At 39.8% G+C, this 17,391-nt stretch overlaps 1 protein-coding gene across 2 annotated transcripts in view; it reads left to right on the forward strand.

The window, feature by feature from the left end:
- The first annotated feature begins 6,412 nt into the window (after positions 1–6,412).
- The window catches only part of CKAP2L (cytoskeleton associated protein 2 like), a 30,558-nt gene continuing 19,579 nt past the window's right edge, over positions 6,413–17,391 (forward strand). Inside the window, exons 1-3 of one of the 2 annotated variants that reach the window (XM_030311122.2) lie at positions 6,413–6,493; positions 8,436–8,502; positions 10,136–10,187. In XM_030311122.2, the coding sequence (XP_030166982.1) occupies positions 6,463–6,493; positions 8,436–8,502; positions 10,136–10,187 (150 nt within the window). In that variant the 5' untranslated portion in view covers positions 6,413–6,462. Of the gene's footprint in view, positions 6,494–6,543; positions 6,565–8,435; positions 8,503–10,135; positions 10,188–17,391 lie in introns of those variants that run through there. The other variant, XM_030311123.1, reaches the window with a different exon arrangement.

The raw sequence follows: 17,391 nt of genomic DNA on the forward strand, positions 1-17,391 counted from the left end.
AGTAATTGGCCATATATGTAAGGGTTTATTTCTGGGTTCTCAATTTTTTTGTATTGGTCTATATGTTTTTATACCACTACCATACTGTTTTGATTACTATAGCTTTGTATTGTAGTCTGAAATGAAAATGTGAAAATTTTACAATATTCTTCCAATCTATGAATATGGGATATCTTTCTACTTATTTGTGTCTTCTTCAATTTCTTTTATCAATGTCTTACAGTTTTCAGTGTACAGATCTTTCACCGCCTTCGTTAAATTTATTCCTATTTTACTCCTTTTAAAAGAAAAAAGCAGGGGATTATTGGGGTGCCTGGGTGGCTCATTCAGTTGAGATCCAACTTTGGCTCAGTTCATGATCTCATGGTTCATGGGTTCAAGCCCCGCATCGGGCTCTGTGCTTACAGCTCAGAGCCTGGATCCTGCTTCAGGTTCTATGTCTCCTTCTCTCTCTGCCCCTCCCCTGTTCATGCTCTGTTTCTCTCTGTCTCTCGAAAAATGAATAAACATTAAAAAAAATTTTTAAGGGTTCATTTATTCTTTTTGAGAGAGGAAGAGATATCAGAGCAAGGGCAAAGAGAGAGGGAGACAGACAATCCCAAGCAGGCTCTGCACGGTCAGCACAGAGCCCAACGCAAGGCTCACACTCACAAATTGTGATAACATGATCTGGGCCAAAATCAAAAATTGGACACTTAACCAACTGAGTCACCCAGGCACCCCATTGATGCTATTGTAAATGGAACTGTTTTCTTAATTTATCTTTCTGATAGTTCATTGTTAGTATATAGAAATGCAAACGATTTATGTATATTGATTTTTATGCTGTAAATTTACTGAATTCATCTATTGTTTCTAACAGTTTTCTTGGTAGAGTCTTTAGAGTTTTCTATATATAATATCATGTCATCTGCAAATAGAGACCATTTTATTTCTTCCTTTCTGACATGGATGCCTTTTATTTATGCTTCATTGTTCTGGCTAGGGCTTCTGATACTATGTTGAATAAAAATGAGAGTGGGCATCCTTGTCTTGTTCCTGATCTTAGAGGGAAAGCTTTCAGCTTTTCATCACTGAGTATGATGTTATACTTGTATGATTTGGGCTTGTCATTTATTATGTTGAGATACACTTCTATACCCAGTTTGTTGAGATTTTTTAGCATGAATGAATATTGAAGTTTGTCAAATGCTTTTTCTGCATCTATCGAGATGATCATATGAGTTTTATACTTTTTGTTACTGTGGTATATCACATTAGTTGATTTGAAGATGTTGAACCATCCTTGCATCCCTGGAATAAATCCTACTTGATCATGGCTTATGATCCTTTTAATGTACTGTTGAAATCAGTTTGCTAATATTTTGTCGAGGATTTTTGCATCTATGTTCATCAGGGATATTGGCCTGTAATTTTATTTTCTTCTAGTGCCTTTGTCTGCTTTTGGTATCAGGGTAATGCTGGCCTCATAAAATGAGTTTGGAAGTGTTCCATCCTCTTGTATCTTCCAGAAGAGTCTGAGAAGGATTGGTATTAATTCTTCTTTAAATTAAGAATTTAGAATTCACCAGTGAAGCCATCTAGTCTTAGACTTTTCTTTTTTTTTGGTGTTGGGCAGGGGGGAGGCAGATTTAATTATTGATTTAATCTCCTCACTAGTAATTGATCTGTTCAGAATTTCTATTTCTCATGATTCAGTCTTGATATATTGTCTATTTTCTAGGAATCTATCCATTTCTCTTATTTGCTCAATTTATTGGCATGTAATTGTTCATAGCAATCCCTTATGATCTTTTGTATTTCTGCCGTATAAGTTGTAATGTCTCCTCTTCACTTCTTAATAATTTTTTTTTTTTTTGAGAGAGAGAGAAAGAGCATGTGCAAAGGGGGCAGGGGGTGGACAGAGGGAGAGAGAGAATCATAAGCAGACTCCATGCCCAGCACAGACCCTGACAGGGGGCTCAATCTCACAATGATAAGATCATGACCTGAGCCAAAATCAAGAGTCAGAAGCTTAACTGATTGAGCCACCAAGGAGCCCCTCCTCTTCACTTATATTTTCATTTATTTGAGTTCTCTCTCTCTCTCTCTCTCTCTCTCTCTCTCTCTTCAGTAAGCCTAGCTAATAGTTTTTCTATTTCATTTATCTCAGTATGTATGATTTAAAAACATGAACTATACATAAAATGTATTTTGATATATGCAAATTATGCCTTAATAAAAAGGCTTGCTTTATTTTTCATTTACAAAAGGAAAAAGTATCCCTATTCCACTTCTTCTTTTGTGCAAGCAAAGTGTCTTATTTTTGGTACCCTCTCTCAATCCTGGCCTTGACATGTTCACTTATTTGAAATTGTTCTATAAGGTTATTTACCTTTCTTGTGGATAAATTTCTTTCCTCCCTCCCTGTTCCCCCAGCTACTTCTACATAGTATGGTTACTATACTGAAAGTCTTTTCTTTTTAAGTAATCTCTACCCCCAACATGGGGCTCAAACTCATTACCCCAAGATCAAGGGTCCCATGCCCTACCAACTGAACCAGCCAGGCACCCCTGTATTGAAAGCCTTTAAAGGGAGAAAGCTCTATTCATTCAATAGATAATTATTTAGTTCCTATTTGGTGCCAGGCACAATAGCTATAATGGTCTGCTCTCATAAAACTTACACACTAGCAGGGAGAAAGATAAACAAATAATCAAGCTAATTACCAAGGGAACCTCAGGAAAACTTCCTTGAAAAAGGTATGTCTTGCCTGAGACTAAAGGATGATAAAGAGTTAACTAAAAGATAATAAAAAGACAAATGACCCAATTGAAAAATGCACAAGGATCTAAATAGACATTTCTCCAAAGATATACAAAAGGCCAATAAGCACATGAAAAGATGTTCAACATCAATAAGCCATCAGGGAAATAGAAATAAAAACCACAATAAGATGCCACTTCACATCCACTAGGATGGTTACAATCAAACAGATGGACAGGAACTAGTTAGGATGTGAAGAAACTGGAACCCTTATACACTGCTTGTGGGAATGTAAAATGGTGCAGCTGCTTTTGGAAAACAAGTCTGGCAGTCCCTCAAATGGTTAAACATAGAGTTACCATATGACCTAGCAATTGCACTGCTAAGGCATATACCCAAGAGTATTAAAAATATATGTCCACAATATAAACATGGATGTTCATAGCAGCATTATTCTTTTTTTTTAATGTTTACTCATTTTTGAAAGAGAGAGAGAGCAGGGGAGAGGCAGAGACAAGAGGAGCCAAAGCAGGCTCTTCGCTCACAGCAGATTCCAATGTGGAACTCGAACCCATGAGCCACAAGATCAAGACCTGAGCCCAAGTCGGACACTTAATGGACTGAGCGACCCAGGTGCCCCGCAGCAGCATTATTCTTAATAGCCAAAAAGTGGTATATTATTCATACAGTGGAATGTTTCCAAGTCATAAAAAAGAATGAAGTACTGACACATGCTACAACATGGATGAGCCTTTAAAATATTACACTAAGTGGGGCGCCTGGGTGGCTCAGTCGGTTAAGCATCCGACTTCGGCTCAGGTCACGATCTCACAGTTCGTGAGTTCCAGCCCCGCGTCTGTGCTGACAGCTCAGAGCCTGGAGCCTGTTTCAGATTCTGTGTCTCCCTCTCTCTGACCCTCCCCCGTTCATGCTCTGTCTCTCTCTGTCTCAAAAATAAATAAGCGTTAAAAAAATAAATAAATAAAATAAAATAAAATACTACACTAAGTGAAAGAAGCCTATCATAGACCAGATACTGTATAATTCCATGTATATGAAATGTCCAGAACAGGCAAATCTATAGAGATAAGAAGTAGACTAGCATTTTCCAGGGACCAGGAGGAGGGAAGAATGATGGGGAGTGACTGCTAATTGTTATGGGGCTTCTTTAGGGGGTGATGAAAATGTTCTAAAATTGAATTGTATACTCTAAGTGGATGAATCATATGGTATGTGAATATCCCAACAAAGCTGTTATGGTAACAGTAATAAGAAGAAGAAACCAGGGGAAAATGGGAGGAAGAGTTCATCTCCCAGACAGGAAAATATGGAAAGGAAATGAAGGGGAAAAAAGCAGTGTGACCGAACTACAGTGAGCAAGGAGAGAGCAGTATGAATTGAAACTGAAGAAGTAGACAAAGGCCAGGCCCTTCGGGAGCTTGTAGGACTTTAGTGTGAGAGCAATGAGAAGCCATTAAAGCCACAAGGAGAACTACAGTGGGTATGTTGCCTGATAAGTTGAAAATTGTTAAACCTATTTAGCTTTCTTTCCACACTTTGTGTTCCACCGAATATTCCCTCAACTATCCAAAGAATGTAGAAAAGGGTGCAGAACTGGCCTATGTTGCTCCAAAGAACTAGGACCGATGAGCAAGAGGCTTACTTGAGCTCATTTTATAATTATATTTTTTTAATATTTCTTTATTTTGAGAGAGAGAGAGCACACAAGCAGGGGAGCGGCAGAGAGAGAGAGGGAGAGAGAGAATCCCAAGCAGGCTCTGCACTCTCAGCACAGAACCTGACACAGGGCTCGAACTCACAAACCATGAGATCAGGACCTGAGCCCAAATCAAGAGTCAGACGCTTAACCAACTGAGCCACTCAGGCGCCCCCTGAGCCCATTTTAAAGAAAGTTTCATAATAATCAGGGCTTTCCGATAACGTAAGGCGGCTCCCTGACACCAGCAGGGTTCCTGCAAAGATGCAATACCTACATGGGATCTGTAGGATACTCTAGCACTGAGTAGAGATCAGTCAAGATAACAGGAGCCCCTTTCTTACTCATTAACCACAAAAGCTCTTGCCCAGCTGCTAGAGTTAACCATTAGGTGGACTCATGGTCCTAAACAAAGAGTCCAGAATTTTCACTAAAATAATTGATAGGTGTCCTATTTTAAGCATATTTGTATACAGCTAATATAAATGTCAAAAAGCATAAATCCAGGAACCCCAGTATGGCCCCCTGCTAAACTCCCCATTTGGGGTCAAAGAACTGCTGCAATCGCTTCATGCCCAGCTGAGTACCCAACCGGTGAAGCAAACATGGCAGAGGCCCAGACATAGCTGTCTCTCTTTACCCATAGCTGGCCCAGAACATTTCACCAGCATCCAGGAAAGAGGAACCCTGACATGCAGAATGTCAGAAACATTCCCCAGATTGCTTCATGAAACCAGGGAAGAGTCAAAACAGGGGGCAGGCTTTGAAGGAAAATGTTTTAGGGCTGAAATAAGAAGAATGAGGTATGTCTAATGACTCAGGAAGACTGGGCCTGCCCCCCTCATCCCTTTCTCGGTTAGGCATATACCCAGATGATGAGGTCAAATAAAAAATATATAATAAAAAGCAGCCACCTTGAAAGCAGTGTGGCACTTCCCCCAAAGTTAAAAATAGAATTACCATATAATCCAACAATATTGCTTCTAGATATATCTACCCCCAGAGAACTGAAAGCAGAAATTTCCACAGGCAGCTGCACCCCCACGTTCACAGCAGCGATATTCACAACAGCTAAGGGGTGGAAGCAACCCACAGATGAATGGATAAACGAAAACTTGGTACACGCAACGCATACAATGGAGTATTATCCAGCCTTAGAAAGGAAAGAATTTGGGGAGGAATTCTTGCCACATGCTACAACATGGATGAACCTTGAGGATTTAATGCTAAGTGAAATAAGCCACAGAAACACAAGTACCGGACGATTCCACTTAAATGGGGTTGCTAGAGTAACCAGAATCACACATAGACAGTGAAATGGTACTTGCCAGGGCCTGAGGGGAGGAGGCAAGGGGGAGTTCCCATTTCATGGGTATTGTGCTTCTATTTGGCAGGATGACCAAGTTCAGGACGTGGACGGTGGTGAGGGTTGTACAACATTGTGAATGTACTTAATGCCATCGGACTGTACGCTTAAAAAGGGTTAAAATGGTAACTTCTGTGACGGATATTTTACCAGTTAAAAACAGCAGCCACCCTGCAGTACTAAGAACTTAGGGCTTTTAGATGCATGAGAACTTTCACACGTAGAGCTAATATACTGGTGTGGACCCCCGAATTCATCAGATTTGGGGTTTACCTTGTTTTTTCAGAGCTCCTGTGAACCTTAGGGTCTGAGAGGAGTAGGGCGGTCCTGTCTACGCGGGCCAAGCAGGTTTCCGTGACCGACTCCACAACCGCCCCTCCCACCGCTCCTCTGAAAGGACCAGCCAGTGTGTCGCAGGGCCCACCAGCCGTCTTTTATGCCCCGGGAGCTGCACGTTCTTCCAATCAAAGGGCAGAGCCAACCGCAAGGCGTCTATTTCCTTTTGTCCCGCCCTCCCCTGCTTCCGACTGGCAGGTTTCAAACCCACGGGAGCCAATGAGAGCGAGCGGACGCGCTGTGTTCCAGCCGTAGCTCCAGGCGCGGGTTTTGAAGAAAAACTGTCGCGGAGGAGTCATGGTGCCACCGCGACCGTCCGCAGCTGCCGGTGAGTATGACCGTGGACCCCCACGTCTCCCAGGCGCTCAAGCAAGGGCGGGGAAGAAAGGAGGCCACCAAGTAAGTTATTTTCGCGGATGGAAACATTCGCCTGTCTGCCTCGGTCTCCGCCTGGGTGTTTCCAGTCCAGGGAGAGCTGACGGGAGCCCCGGCCCTGGCCCAGGGTGAGACATCTGGCCGTGGCTAGAGGAGAGTGGATGCGGGCCAGATGCCTCAGAGGCATCTTGCCAGTAATTCCTGTAGCAGCTCTGCAAGGAGATGTCATTGTCACCTCGTTTAGGTAGAGAACCTGAGGCCCCTTTCCCGGGTCGCACTTCCAGAAGGAAGCCAACTGCTCCTGCCGCGATCCAGATTTGGATCCAGAGCCTGGGCGTGGTCCTCTGTGCTGCGTCCTGAGCTTTGACAGCTACCAAGAGGCTGAGTCTGACCCTAACAGGAGGCACTGGGAGTTGATGGTTAAATTTGCACTGAGAGCTGAGGGTCCTGGGTTCCCTGATCTCTTAAATGTACCTAGAGGCCTTAGCTATCTTTCCAAATACTACTCAGACACCACCTGCTCCCCAGTGCAGACAGTGTTTTGATAGTTTCAGTAATAATACCTGTTGACTGTCTGCTAGGTCCTGGGCACTGACCTAGGTGCTTTACATAATAGCTCTTAAAGTTGGGCATTTCTGTCTCCATTTTTATAGGTCCAGAGGCAGCAAGGTTTGCTGACTTGCTAGAAGTCACAGAGCTGGGTTTCCAACCTGGTCTGTCAGTCCCTGCTCTCTACACTGCCTGGCATGGCGTAAAATGCTTAATTCTCAAAGCTGTCTCCTAGGGAATCATCAAAGCCAGATATCAAAACACACAGCACCGCCGTTTAGATCAAATTAAGAGTAATTTTGCACCCTTATAGCTTTTTCTTGCCATTATTTTTTTTTAATTTCTTTTTAACGTTTATTTATTTTTGAAGGAGAGAAAGGTAGTGTGAGCAGGGGAGGGAGACACAGAATCTGAGGCAGGCTCCAGGCTCTGGGCTGTCAGCACAGAGCCCAACACCAGCCCAAACCCGCAAGCCTTGAGATCATGCATGACCTGAGCCCAAGTTGGAAACTTAAACAACTGAGCCACCCAGGCACCCCTTCTTTTTGCCATTATTAAATTTTAGCCTTTTCCAACCGCCTATTCCCCTCACTCAGTCCCTGCCTCTGAAATCCCATAATTCTTTCTTTGACGCTTTCTTATGGTACCTAGTTTTTGCCTTACATTGTAATTATTGTTGTGTTTATTTTATCCCCACTACTACATTGAAACTTCTTCAAGACAGAAATACTGAATTTTCATCCCCTCACAAATGCGTTGCTTATTAGAAAGTCAGCCATACAATAGATGTTTTCCATGAACCCCCTAACCTGGCCTATTTTGGCCTGAGGCCCAAAGGAAACCACGTAAGTGTTTGTGGGCAAAATTCATCATCCCTGTCAGAAAAAACATAATAAGACCAAGCCTGGTTCACCAGCTCAGGTGAGCCAGTAATAGATTTCTTCATGTAAAGCATAATATGTTGTAGCTGGAACAGTGGCCGTGAGCAAGGGCTCTGACACTGGATAAACCTAGTTTCAGATCCTAGCTTTGCTACATACTGGCTGCGTAACTTTGGGCATATCATTTACCCTCTTTAGATTTCAGACTGTAAAATACCTAAGAAAATTGTTGTGCGGATTAAAGAAAGCAATGTAAGTGTGAAGAGCTCAGTGTAGGACGCAGCATACAAATGATGTTGTTGATGTGGACATTAACTTGGAGGCAAACTTACGGGACGAGGGACTTTATCATACATGATCCAAAGCCAAAAGCACTATAGAAAAGTACCATCTTTTAGAAGATAGATGACCTGGTTAAAATCTCCAGCTAAAGTTCTGTTGTTTGTTGGCTTGCCTGTTTTGCAGAAGAGCGGCAGAGAAAGCTCCAGGAGTACCTAGCAGCCAAGGGAAAACTGAAGTGCCAAAACACCAAGTGAGTGTGTCTCACCCAGTTATGCAAGTTTTGTTGCCCTGGTTGCTCATAGCAATTTAAAGCCTTTCAAAACATTGCCCTTTTGTGTGTAGTCTACTCAGACTGCACTGAGATCCTATGATAACTCAGGAAAGGGTATGTTGGTCCAGACATGACAAAAACCCTGGCCAGTATCTAGTACACTGGCAAGACTAAAACACTATTATTGTGGCAGTCTCTAAAGGGAAGAGGAGAAGGTCCACAGTATTACCTACAGTACTTTTTCTGTCCCTGTCCCTGCTTTTTTTTTTCCCCTGGGAAAGTGGTTCTCATGAAGGCTAGAAAAGGTCGAAGAGTTGCGTGACCGTGGTTCTGTTGTTCCTTGCTAAAGCAGGAGAGCCAGTTATAATCAGTCCTCCATAGCTGCACACCAGCATCCTCCAGCCTGACCTCTGTGGTCATTCTCTTAGCACTTACTCTTGAAGTGGACAGAATAGGACTGTTCACTTTTGTCTTTTGTCAACATCTTGCTACTGTAGTGGTGTTACTAGTCCCTCTTGCTTAGCATTGATATATTCTCCCCCTGGCGTGTTGCTAAATTTTTATTTGGAAATGAATCTTTACAAAGCTAGCTTGGACCCTATATTTTAGTTTCCTTTTACTTTGGGGTTTTAACTCTGTTTCCTCGATTAAATAAATCTGATTCATTTATTCAACAAATACTTATTTAATACCTGTAATGTATCAGTCACTCTTGGTTCTGGAGATCTGGTGCTTAACAAAACAAAGAGGCCCCTGCATCTCCAGGGTTTATGTTCAAGATGGGGGAAACTAACAGCAAGTCATGATCAAAGTCCCTGTTAGTGTGAATTATTTTTGATCCATGCAGATTGAATCATTCTAAATGCTCCTCTATTTTCCTATGCCTTTTTACATTTTCTGTCTCACTGGCTAGATTTCATATGTGCTCCTGTGTTTTTAGTTGTATCTCTTTTTTCACTTCTGAATATTCATTATCTGAAGACACTTAAACTTTTTAAAGAAGCTGTTAATTACCTTATTTGACATTGTATCTCTAGTGCCTGGCACATTGCACTTGTTCAAGGATTGTAGTTCGAATGAACAAGACTATGCAAATATGAAGAAAACACCTACATTTCATTAATCTAGTTAGAATGCTATATTTATGCGTGGGACATCTCTGAAAATGATTACCAAAACATGGGTAAGAGTGGTGTAGTCTGAGGAATAGAATAGTGGGACTAACGAAGGGATAATGAGACTATTGGATATAATTTTGAAATATTTTACTATCTACAGAAATTCCAATGATTTAAAATTCTAATCATAATAAATTTAAAAAAAAATTTTTTTAATGTTTATTTTTGAGACAGAGAGAGCATAAACAGGGGAGGGTCAGAGAGAGAGGGAGACACAGAATCCGAAGCAGGCTCCAGGCTCTGAGCTGTCAGCACAGAGCCCGACGCGGGGCTTGAACTCACGGACCATGAGATCGTGACCTGAGCCAAAGTCGGACACTTAACCGACTGAGCCACCCAGGCGCCCCATAATCATAATAAATTTTAATTACTATACTTCCCAAGCATTGCTGATCCTTCAGGACTAAGAATTAATCTTATTTTGTCTTTTACAGGCCTTACCTAAAAGCCAAGAATAATTGTCTGAATCCTCCACCTTCTAAATCTGTAAGTGGAAATTAGTCTTTTAAATAATAATCATTTTGGATGATTAATAATAAAAATAACAAAGATGTTTGCAACCTAAAGACTATGTTATGCAAAGATATTTCTCATAAATAAAAGATCAATTTGGTTTAGTAAGAGACAGAACCACTTTTTGAAAAGTACAGCATATTATAGTTTGGCTTTGTTAATCAAAAAAAATTCTCAAGTGCACATTGGTCCTCTTAATAACTAACATTAATGGAATATTTACTATGCATCTAGCATTACATTAACTCATTGAGTCCTTACAACCTTATGAGGTAGGTACTTAGTAGCCCCATATTACAGATGAGGGAACTGAGTCACAGAAAGGTTGAGTAACTCCCCAAGGTCACATAGTTATTACATGACAGAGTGAGAACCTGTGATCTGAACCACTTTGGTATGCTGCCATGAAGTTAAATGGCTCTGTAGTCATTAAAAGGGACCATCTTATTGTATCTTCCAAGCTACTTAACAAGATATGCTTCCCAAATGGTTCAATGCAGCTAGATTATGGATAGAATAGTAAAGTATTCTCAAATTTCCAAGGTTTAAATGGGAGAATTTAGCCTTCTGAAAGGCTGCGTATAACATCACTAGACCCTGTGAAGGAAAGAAAATGTATATAAGGCAAAATTGGTACATCATGATGTGAACAGTTGGGAGTCACTGGGTTAGACTTCTACTTTATGCAGATTGAGTTAGTGTAGCATGCAAATCTTAAAGGAAAAACAAAACAAAACAAAAAACCTCATTCAGGGGCGCCTGGGTGGCGCAGTCGGTTAAGCGTCCGACTTCAGCCAGGTCACGATCTCGCGGTCCGTGAGTTCGAGCCCCGCGTCAGGCTCTGGGCTGATGGCTCAGAGCCTGGAGCCTGTTTCCGATTCTGTGTCTCCTTCTCTCTCTGCCCCTCCCCCGTTCATGCTCTGTCTCTCTCTGTCCCAAAAATAAATAAACGTTGAAAAAAAAAAAAATTAAAAAAAAAAACAAAAAAACAAACAAACAAAAAAAAAACCTCATTCAGAGTTCCCAGAGGCTTCTCTAGAAGCTGACAATACTGTATACCTAACTATCTTTTTTACCCGGTTGTGAAGATAAAAATTAAGTGGGAAAGGCAATTATGAAATAGGAGAAGCTAAAAGGACTAGGCAAATAATAGTCATCATGACAATTGTATAATGCCTTACAATTTATAAAACATGTTTATACCTAATTGTAATAGCTAACATTTGAGTGCTTATTATCCAGATACTGGGCAAGATACTTTATACACAACATCATAATTAATAATCAAAGCAACCCTATAAGAAAGGTGGCCTTATGATTTAATGTCCATTTACCTTTGAGAGTAAAAGGAGGTACTGTTATGTTGGGCCAACAGCCATAAATAAAAACTATCTTGTGAAAAACAGGACGTTGTGACACCCTTCCCAGAAGATACATATCATTATTGTTATTCTCATTTTACAAATGAGAGGACTGAGGCTCAAGGAGATTGAGTACTTTGCCAAAATTATATAACCGGTAAGAGTCAGACTTAAGACTTGAACAAAGTTTTTCCAGCACACTCTTACTGCAGTGCTTCTACTTAAAGAAACACACAAGGTTTTTCATTTTCTGTTCGTCTCTGGCAGTTCTAACATATTGAACCAAGATTTGAAAGGATTCCTTGGAGCCATGCTCTTAAATTTACTGAGAAATAGTAATGTATAATTGTTAAAAACTGCCTACGTCCAAATGCTAACTCCTTCATTTTCCAGCTAAATGACCTTGGGCAAATTATTGAACTTTATCTGTAAAATGGAAATAATAGGAGATATCTCATAGAGTTGTTTGAAGAGATTGAGTTAGTATACATTGAAATACATTTAGAAATGTCTACAGACTGGGATATATGTTCCTCTGGAGGTACATAAAGTATCTCCAATAGGTTCACAGTTTAACAGAATCAGCTTCCAGGTCCTCAACTTCCACATACACTTTTGCCTAAAATTGATTTGTAGAATGTGCCTCACATACAGTTTCTCCTTTCCCACCTCCCTTGTCAATATCATCCTTCTACCATTTTTCAGTTCTTTCTTTCTCTGCTGTTTTAGACAAACCACTCACCCTTCATCCCTAATCTCAATATGATGCTTTGCCCTGAGATGGGAATGCCTACAGAGTACAACGTCAAGGGACAATAGTGAAATAATGGTGTCGATGTTGAGAAAGTCTTTTTCAGTTCAGGTGGCTTCCAGTTTTTTGCACTCAACATTGTCATCTAGTAGAACATTAAAAATAATTTTTTGCTGAGAGATCACTGTGATTTTTAGCATATGCCTCTAGATGAGTTCAAAGAATTGACTACTACTTACTGGCTGTGACAAAACATCTTCTATTCTCATGAACTTATTATTTTAATTTTAATTCCAGTATAGTTAATATACAGTGTTAAATTAGTTTCAGGTATGCAATATAGTGATTCAGCCATTCTATATATTACTCAGTGCTCATTAAGCCAAGTGTACTCTTAATCTTCACCTATTTCACCCATTCCCTCCTTACACTGTCCTCCCTTCATTAACCGTCTGTTTGCTGTCTGTAGTTAAGAGTCTGTTTTTTTTGGTTTGTCTTTTTTTTCCTTTGTTTTGTTTCTTAAATTCCACATATGAGTGAAATCAGATGGCATTTGTCTTTCTCTGACTGACTTATTTTGCTTAGCATTATACTCTCTAGATCCATCCATGTTGCAAATGGCAAGATCTCTTTCTTTTTTATGGCTGCATTATATTTATATACACTTCTTTATCCATTCATCTATTGATGGACACTGGACTGCTTCCATAATTTGGCTTTGGAATTTATGCTGCAATAAACATAGGGGTGCATATATCCTATTGAATTAGTGGTTTCATATTCTTTGAGTAAATACCCAGTTGTGTGATTACTGGATCATATGGTAATTCTATTTTTAATTTTTTGAGGAACCTCCGTACTGACTTCCACAGTGGCTGCACCAGTTTGCATTCCCACCAACAGTATATGAAGTTTCCTTTCTTTCCACGTCCTCACCAACACTTGTTGTTTGTTGTGTTTTGTTTTGTTTTGTTTTGTTTTGTTTTGTTTTATGTTAGCCATTCTGACAGGTTGAGATGATATCTCACTGTGGCTTTGATTTGCATTTCCCTGATGATGAGTGATATTGAACATCTTTTCATGTGTCTGTTGGCCATGTGTCTTCTTTGGAGAAATGTCTGTTCATACCTTCTGCCCATTTTTTTAATTGGAATATTTGTTTTTTGATGTTGAGTTGTAAATGTTCTTTATGTATTCTGGATACTAACCCATCTACTTAGTAATGTGAACAAATTTTCTCAATGTTTTTATTTAAAAAGAAAAAGGAATAAAATTGATGCAGATCTCTGTCTCATTCCAGCAACAAATGTCTCCCAATGAATACATAAACTAATTATAGGGATGGGAGCTCCAACCAACTCATTAAGAGATACATTTCTATTTCTTTATGAAAAAATATTTTCCTTTTCATGTTTAATGATTAGTGATCAGGGTGCCTGGGTGAGTCAGTTGAGGGTCTGACTCTTGGTTTCAGCTCACATCGTGATCTCATGGTTGTGAGTTCAAGCCCCACATTGGACTCTGTGCTGACAGCATGAAGCTTGCTTGGGATTCTCCATCTCCCTCTCTCTCTCTGCCCCTCCCTGACACACGCTCTCTCTCTCTTTCTCTCTTAAAATAAATAAACTTAAAAATAATAATAATAATAATAATAATAATAATTAGTGGTCAAAATCAGTAACATTTATCTTCTTTTGCTGAATTATTTCTAGTTATGGCAAATACAAATAAGATAAATTTATAAACATATGCGTATTTGTTGAGAAGTATGATAGGGTAATGAACTATATACTGCCAAGCACAAAAATCTAGGAAAGAAATTTTGTGGTGAACTGGAATGAAAATATACCAAGAGAAAAAAGGAAACGTGTTACATTTTCAATTTTAAAGAAGTATGTACAATTTTTTAAAGGGATTATAGTATCAAATTTCATTTTATCTTAAGATGTCAATATTGACAGTGTGCCTGAAATTGCATCTTTTGCAACTATTTAAACTAACAATGAAAAACTTTAGATGTTAACTCTAAAAAGTATGAAAGGGTACAGAGTTTGTCAAAATTATTTTGGGCATGTATGAACAAAAATGCTTGAAAAACACTGATGAGGGGCGCCTGGGTGGCTCAGTGGGGCGCCTGGGTGGCTCAGTCGGTTGGGCGGCCGACTTGGGCTCAGGTCATGATCTCACGGTCCGTGAGTTCGAGCCCCGCATTGGGCTCTGTGCTGACAGCTCAGAGCCTGGAGCCTGTTTCAGATTCTGTGTCTCCCTCTCTCTGACCCTCCCCCGTTCATGCTCTGTCTCTCTGTCTCAAAAATAAATAAATGTTAAAAAAAATTAAAAAAAAAAAAACACTGATGAGATAAGCTCTACAATTTCTCCCAGCCCTACGATAGCCCTTATTTCATCATATCATCATTTTTTGTGCATGTATCTTTTCTATTAGCACTCCTCAGGGACGGGTGTCTTCTCCTCTCATCTTTGCGTCCCCTTAGAGTCTGGCACTGTGCCTAGTATACATTCAGTAAGTCTGTCTTGATTTAAACCCTTGTCATATATTGTATGTTGTATATTTTCTCCCTCCCCTGGCTTCATATGTCCAGAATAAAGTGACCAAATTCAATTTGAATCAATTGTTCCTTCTTGTACATTCTTTAATTTTTTTATCATTTTGATCCATCAATTCTGAGGTAAGTTGTCAGAGACCAGGAGTTCAGAAACTGAAGTTCTAGCTCCAGCACTGCCTCTAACACCCTGCCTGACCTTGGGCAACTCACTTTCCCTCTCAAGTGAAGGGGCTCAACTTAATGATCTCTAAAATTCCAACCTTGGGGGCACCTGGCTGGCTCAGTCGGTAGAACATGATACTCTTGATGTCAGGGTTATAGGTTCAAGCCTCATAGTGGGTGCGGAGACGACCTAAAAATAAAATCTTAAAAATAATAATAATAAAGTAAAATTCTGACCTTAATGGTCTGTATTTGCATACTGATTGCTGGCTCTTCTGTCAGCCAGAGGACTCTTCTAAGCCTAGGTTTTCTCTCAATGTAGTACTTAAAACTGCAGACCAGTTCTACCACTTACAATAAATTAGCAAGGCCAAGCTAATCTAAAATAAAGATATAAAAACTGAACAAAAGAGAAAATACTTGCAAGTCATATATATGATAGGACCTACTATCCAGGATATATAACAAACTCTTGCAGCTCAACAATTAAAAAACAACCCAACTTTAAAATGGACAAAGGATAATCATAATAATAATAACATGGACAAAAGATCCGAATGGACATTTCTCCACAGAAGATATACAAATGGCCAATAAGGGCATGAAAAGATGCTCCATATCATTACCATGAGGGAAATGCAAATAAAAACCACAATGAAATACCACCGCTGCATACTTACTAGGATGGGCATAAATCAAAAAAGGCATAACAAGGATTAGGGAGGATGTGGAGACATTAGAACCCTTATACAATGTTAGTGGAATGTAAAATGCGACAGCCACTTTGGAAAACAGCTTAGAAGTTCCTCGGAAGTTAAACACAGGAGTTACCATAGGACCCAGCAATTTCATTCCTAGGTATATACCGAAGAGAATTGAAAACACACGTTCACACAAAAGCTTATAACAAATGTTGATAGCAACATTTTTTTATAATAAATAAACTGTAAAAAAAAAGATTTTAAAAAATAAATAATAAACTTTATTATTGAAAAATAAAGTGGCAAATACTGATACATCCTACAATATGGGTAAGTCCCAAAAACATTATGCTAAGTGAAAGAAGCCAGAAACAAAAGGCCACATGTTGTATGATCCCATTACACGAAATGTCCAAAATAGGCAAATCTATAGAAACAGAAAGGAGATTTTAGTGTTTGCCACAGTTTGTAAGGAGAGGGAAATGAGGAGTGACTTTTAACAGGTATAGGATTTCTTTCTGGGGTAATGAAAATATTCTGGAACTAGACAGTGATGATGGTTATACAGCCTGGTGAATATACTAAAACCCACTGAATTATACACTTTAAAATGGTGAATTCTAGGATCATCTGGGTGGCTCAGTCAATCGAGTGTCCCACTCTCAATTTCAGCTCAGGTTATGATCCCAGTATCATGGAATCAAGCCCCACATCAGGCTCCGTGCTGAGCATGGAGCCTGCTTAAGATCCTCTCTCTCTCCCTCTGCTCTTTTTCCCCTCGCTTGTGCTCTCAAACAAATAAATGAATGAAGCCCCACATCAGGCTCCGTGCTGAGCATGGAGCCTGCTTAAGATCCTCTCTCTCTCCCTCTGCTCTTTTTCCCCTCGCTTGTGCTCTCAAACAAATAAATGAATGAATGAATGAATGAATGAATAAATAAATAAATAAATAAATAAAAATGATGAATTCTAGGCGATGCAAATTATATCTCAATTAAAAAAAAGAGAACAACTAAGGAATAGCATATGTTTGGAAACATTGATACCATATCTGCCTCTTCAGTAAGCAATAATGGAGAGATCAGGGGTGGATGTAATTGTTGGGGCTCAAGGAGTAACCCAGCTATAGCCATGTGCATATACCATCCATCTCTCTGGCTCCCACTTCCAATCCTCCCCTATTTCACCCCAGCAACACTGCCCTACACATACCATTCTAGAGTGAACATCTCTTTGCCCTTAATGCCACATGGTTCTGGTTAGACTTTCTTTACACACTCACAAAGTTCACATAGTAATTCTCAACAATATTACCAAATCAAAAATAAAGAGTGGTAACTCTATCACTCCCACATCTTCCCTTAGAGAAGTATAATCTACAGATCTCTGCCAAATTCTCCTTTCTGAATACTTGTTTTCAATGCAAATGCTCTAGAATCCACAGTGGCTTGCTCCTATTATCTATCATATCAATTCTTTAATTTTTTTTTTTTACATTCATTTAGTTTTGAGAGACAGAGCACAAGTGGGAGAGGAGCAGAGAGAGAATGAGAAACAAAATCCAAAGCAGGCTCCAGACTCTGAGCTGTTAGCACAGAGCCCAGAGTGGGGCTCGAACTTACAAACCATGAGATCATG

Source organism: Lynx canadensis, chromosome A3 (genome assembly GCF_007474595.2).
Source record: "Lynx canadensis isolate LIC74 chromosome A3, mLynCan4.pri.v2, whole genome shotgun sequence".
Lineage (NCBI taxonomy): Eukaryota > Metazoa > Chordata > Mammalia > Carnivora > Felidae > Lynx > Lynx canadensis.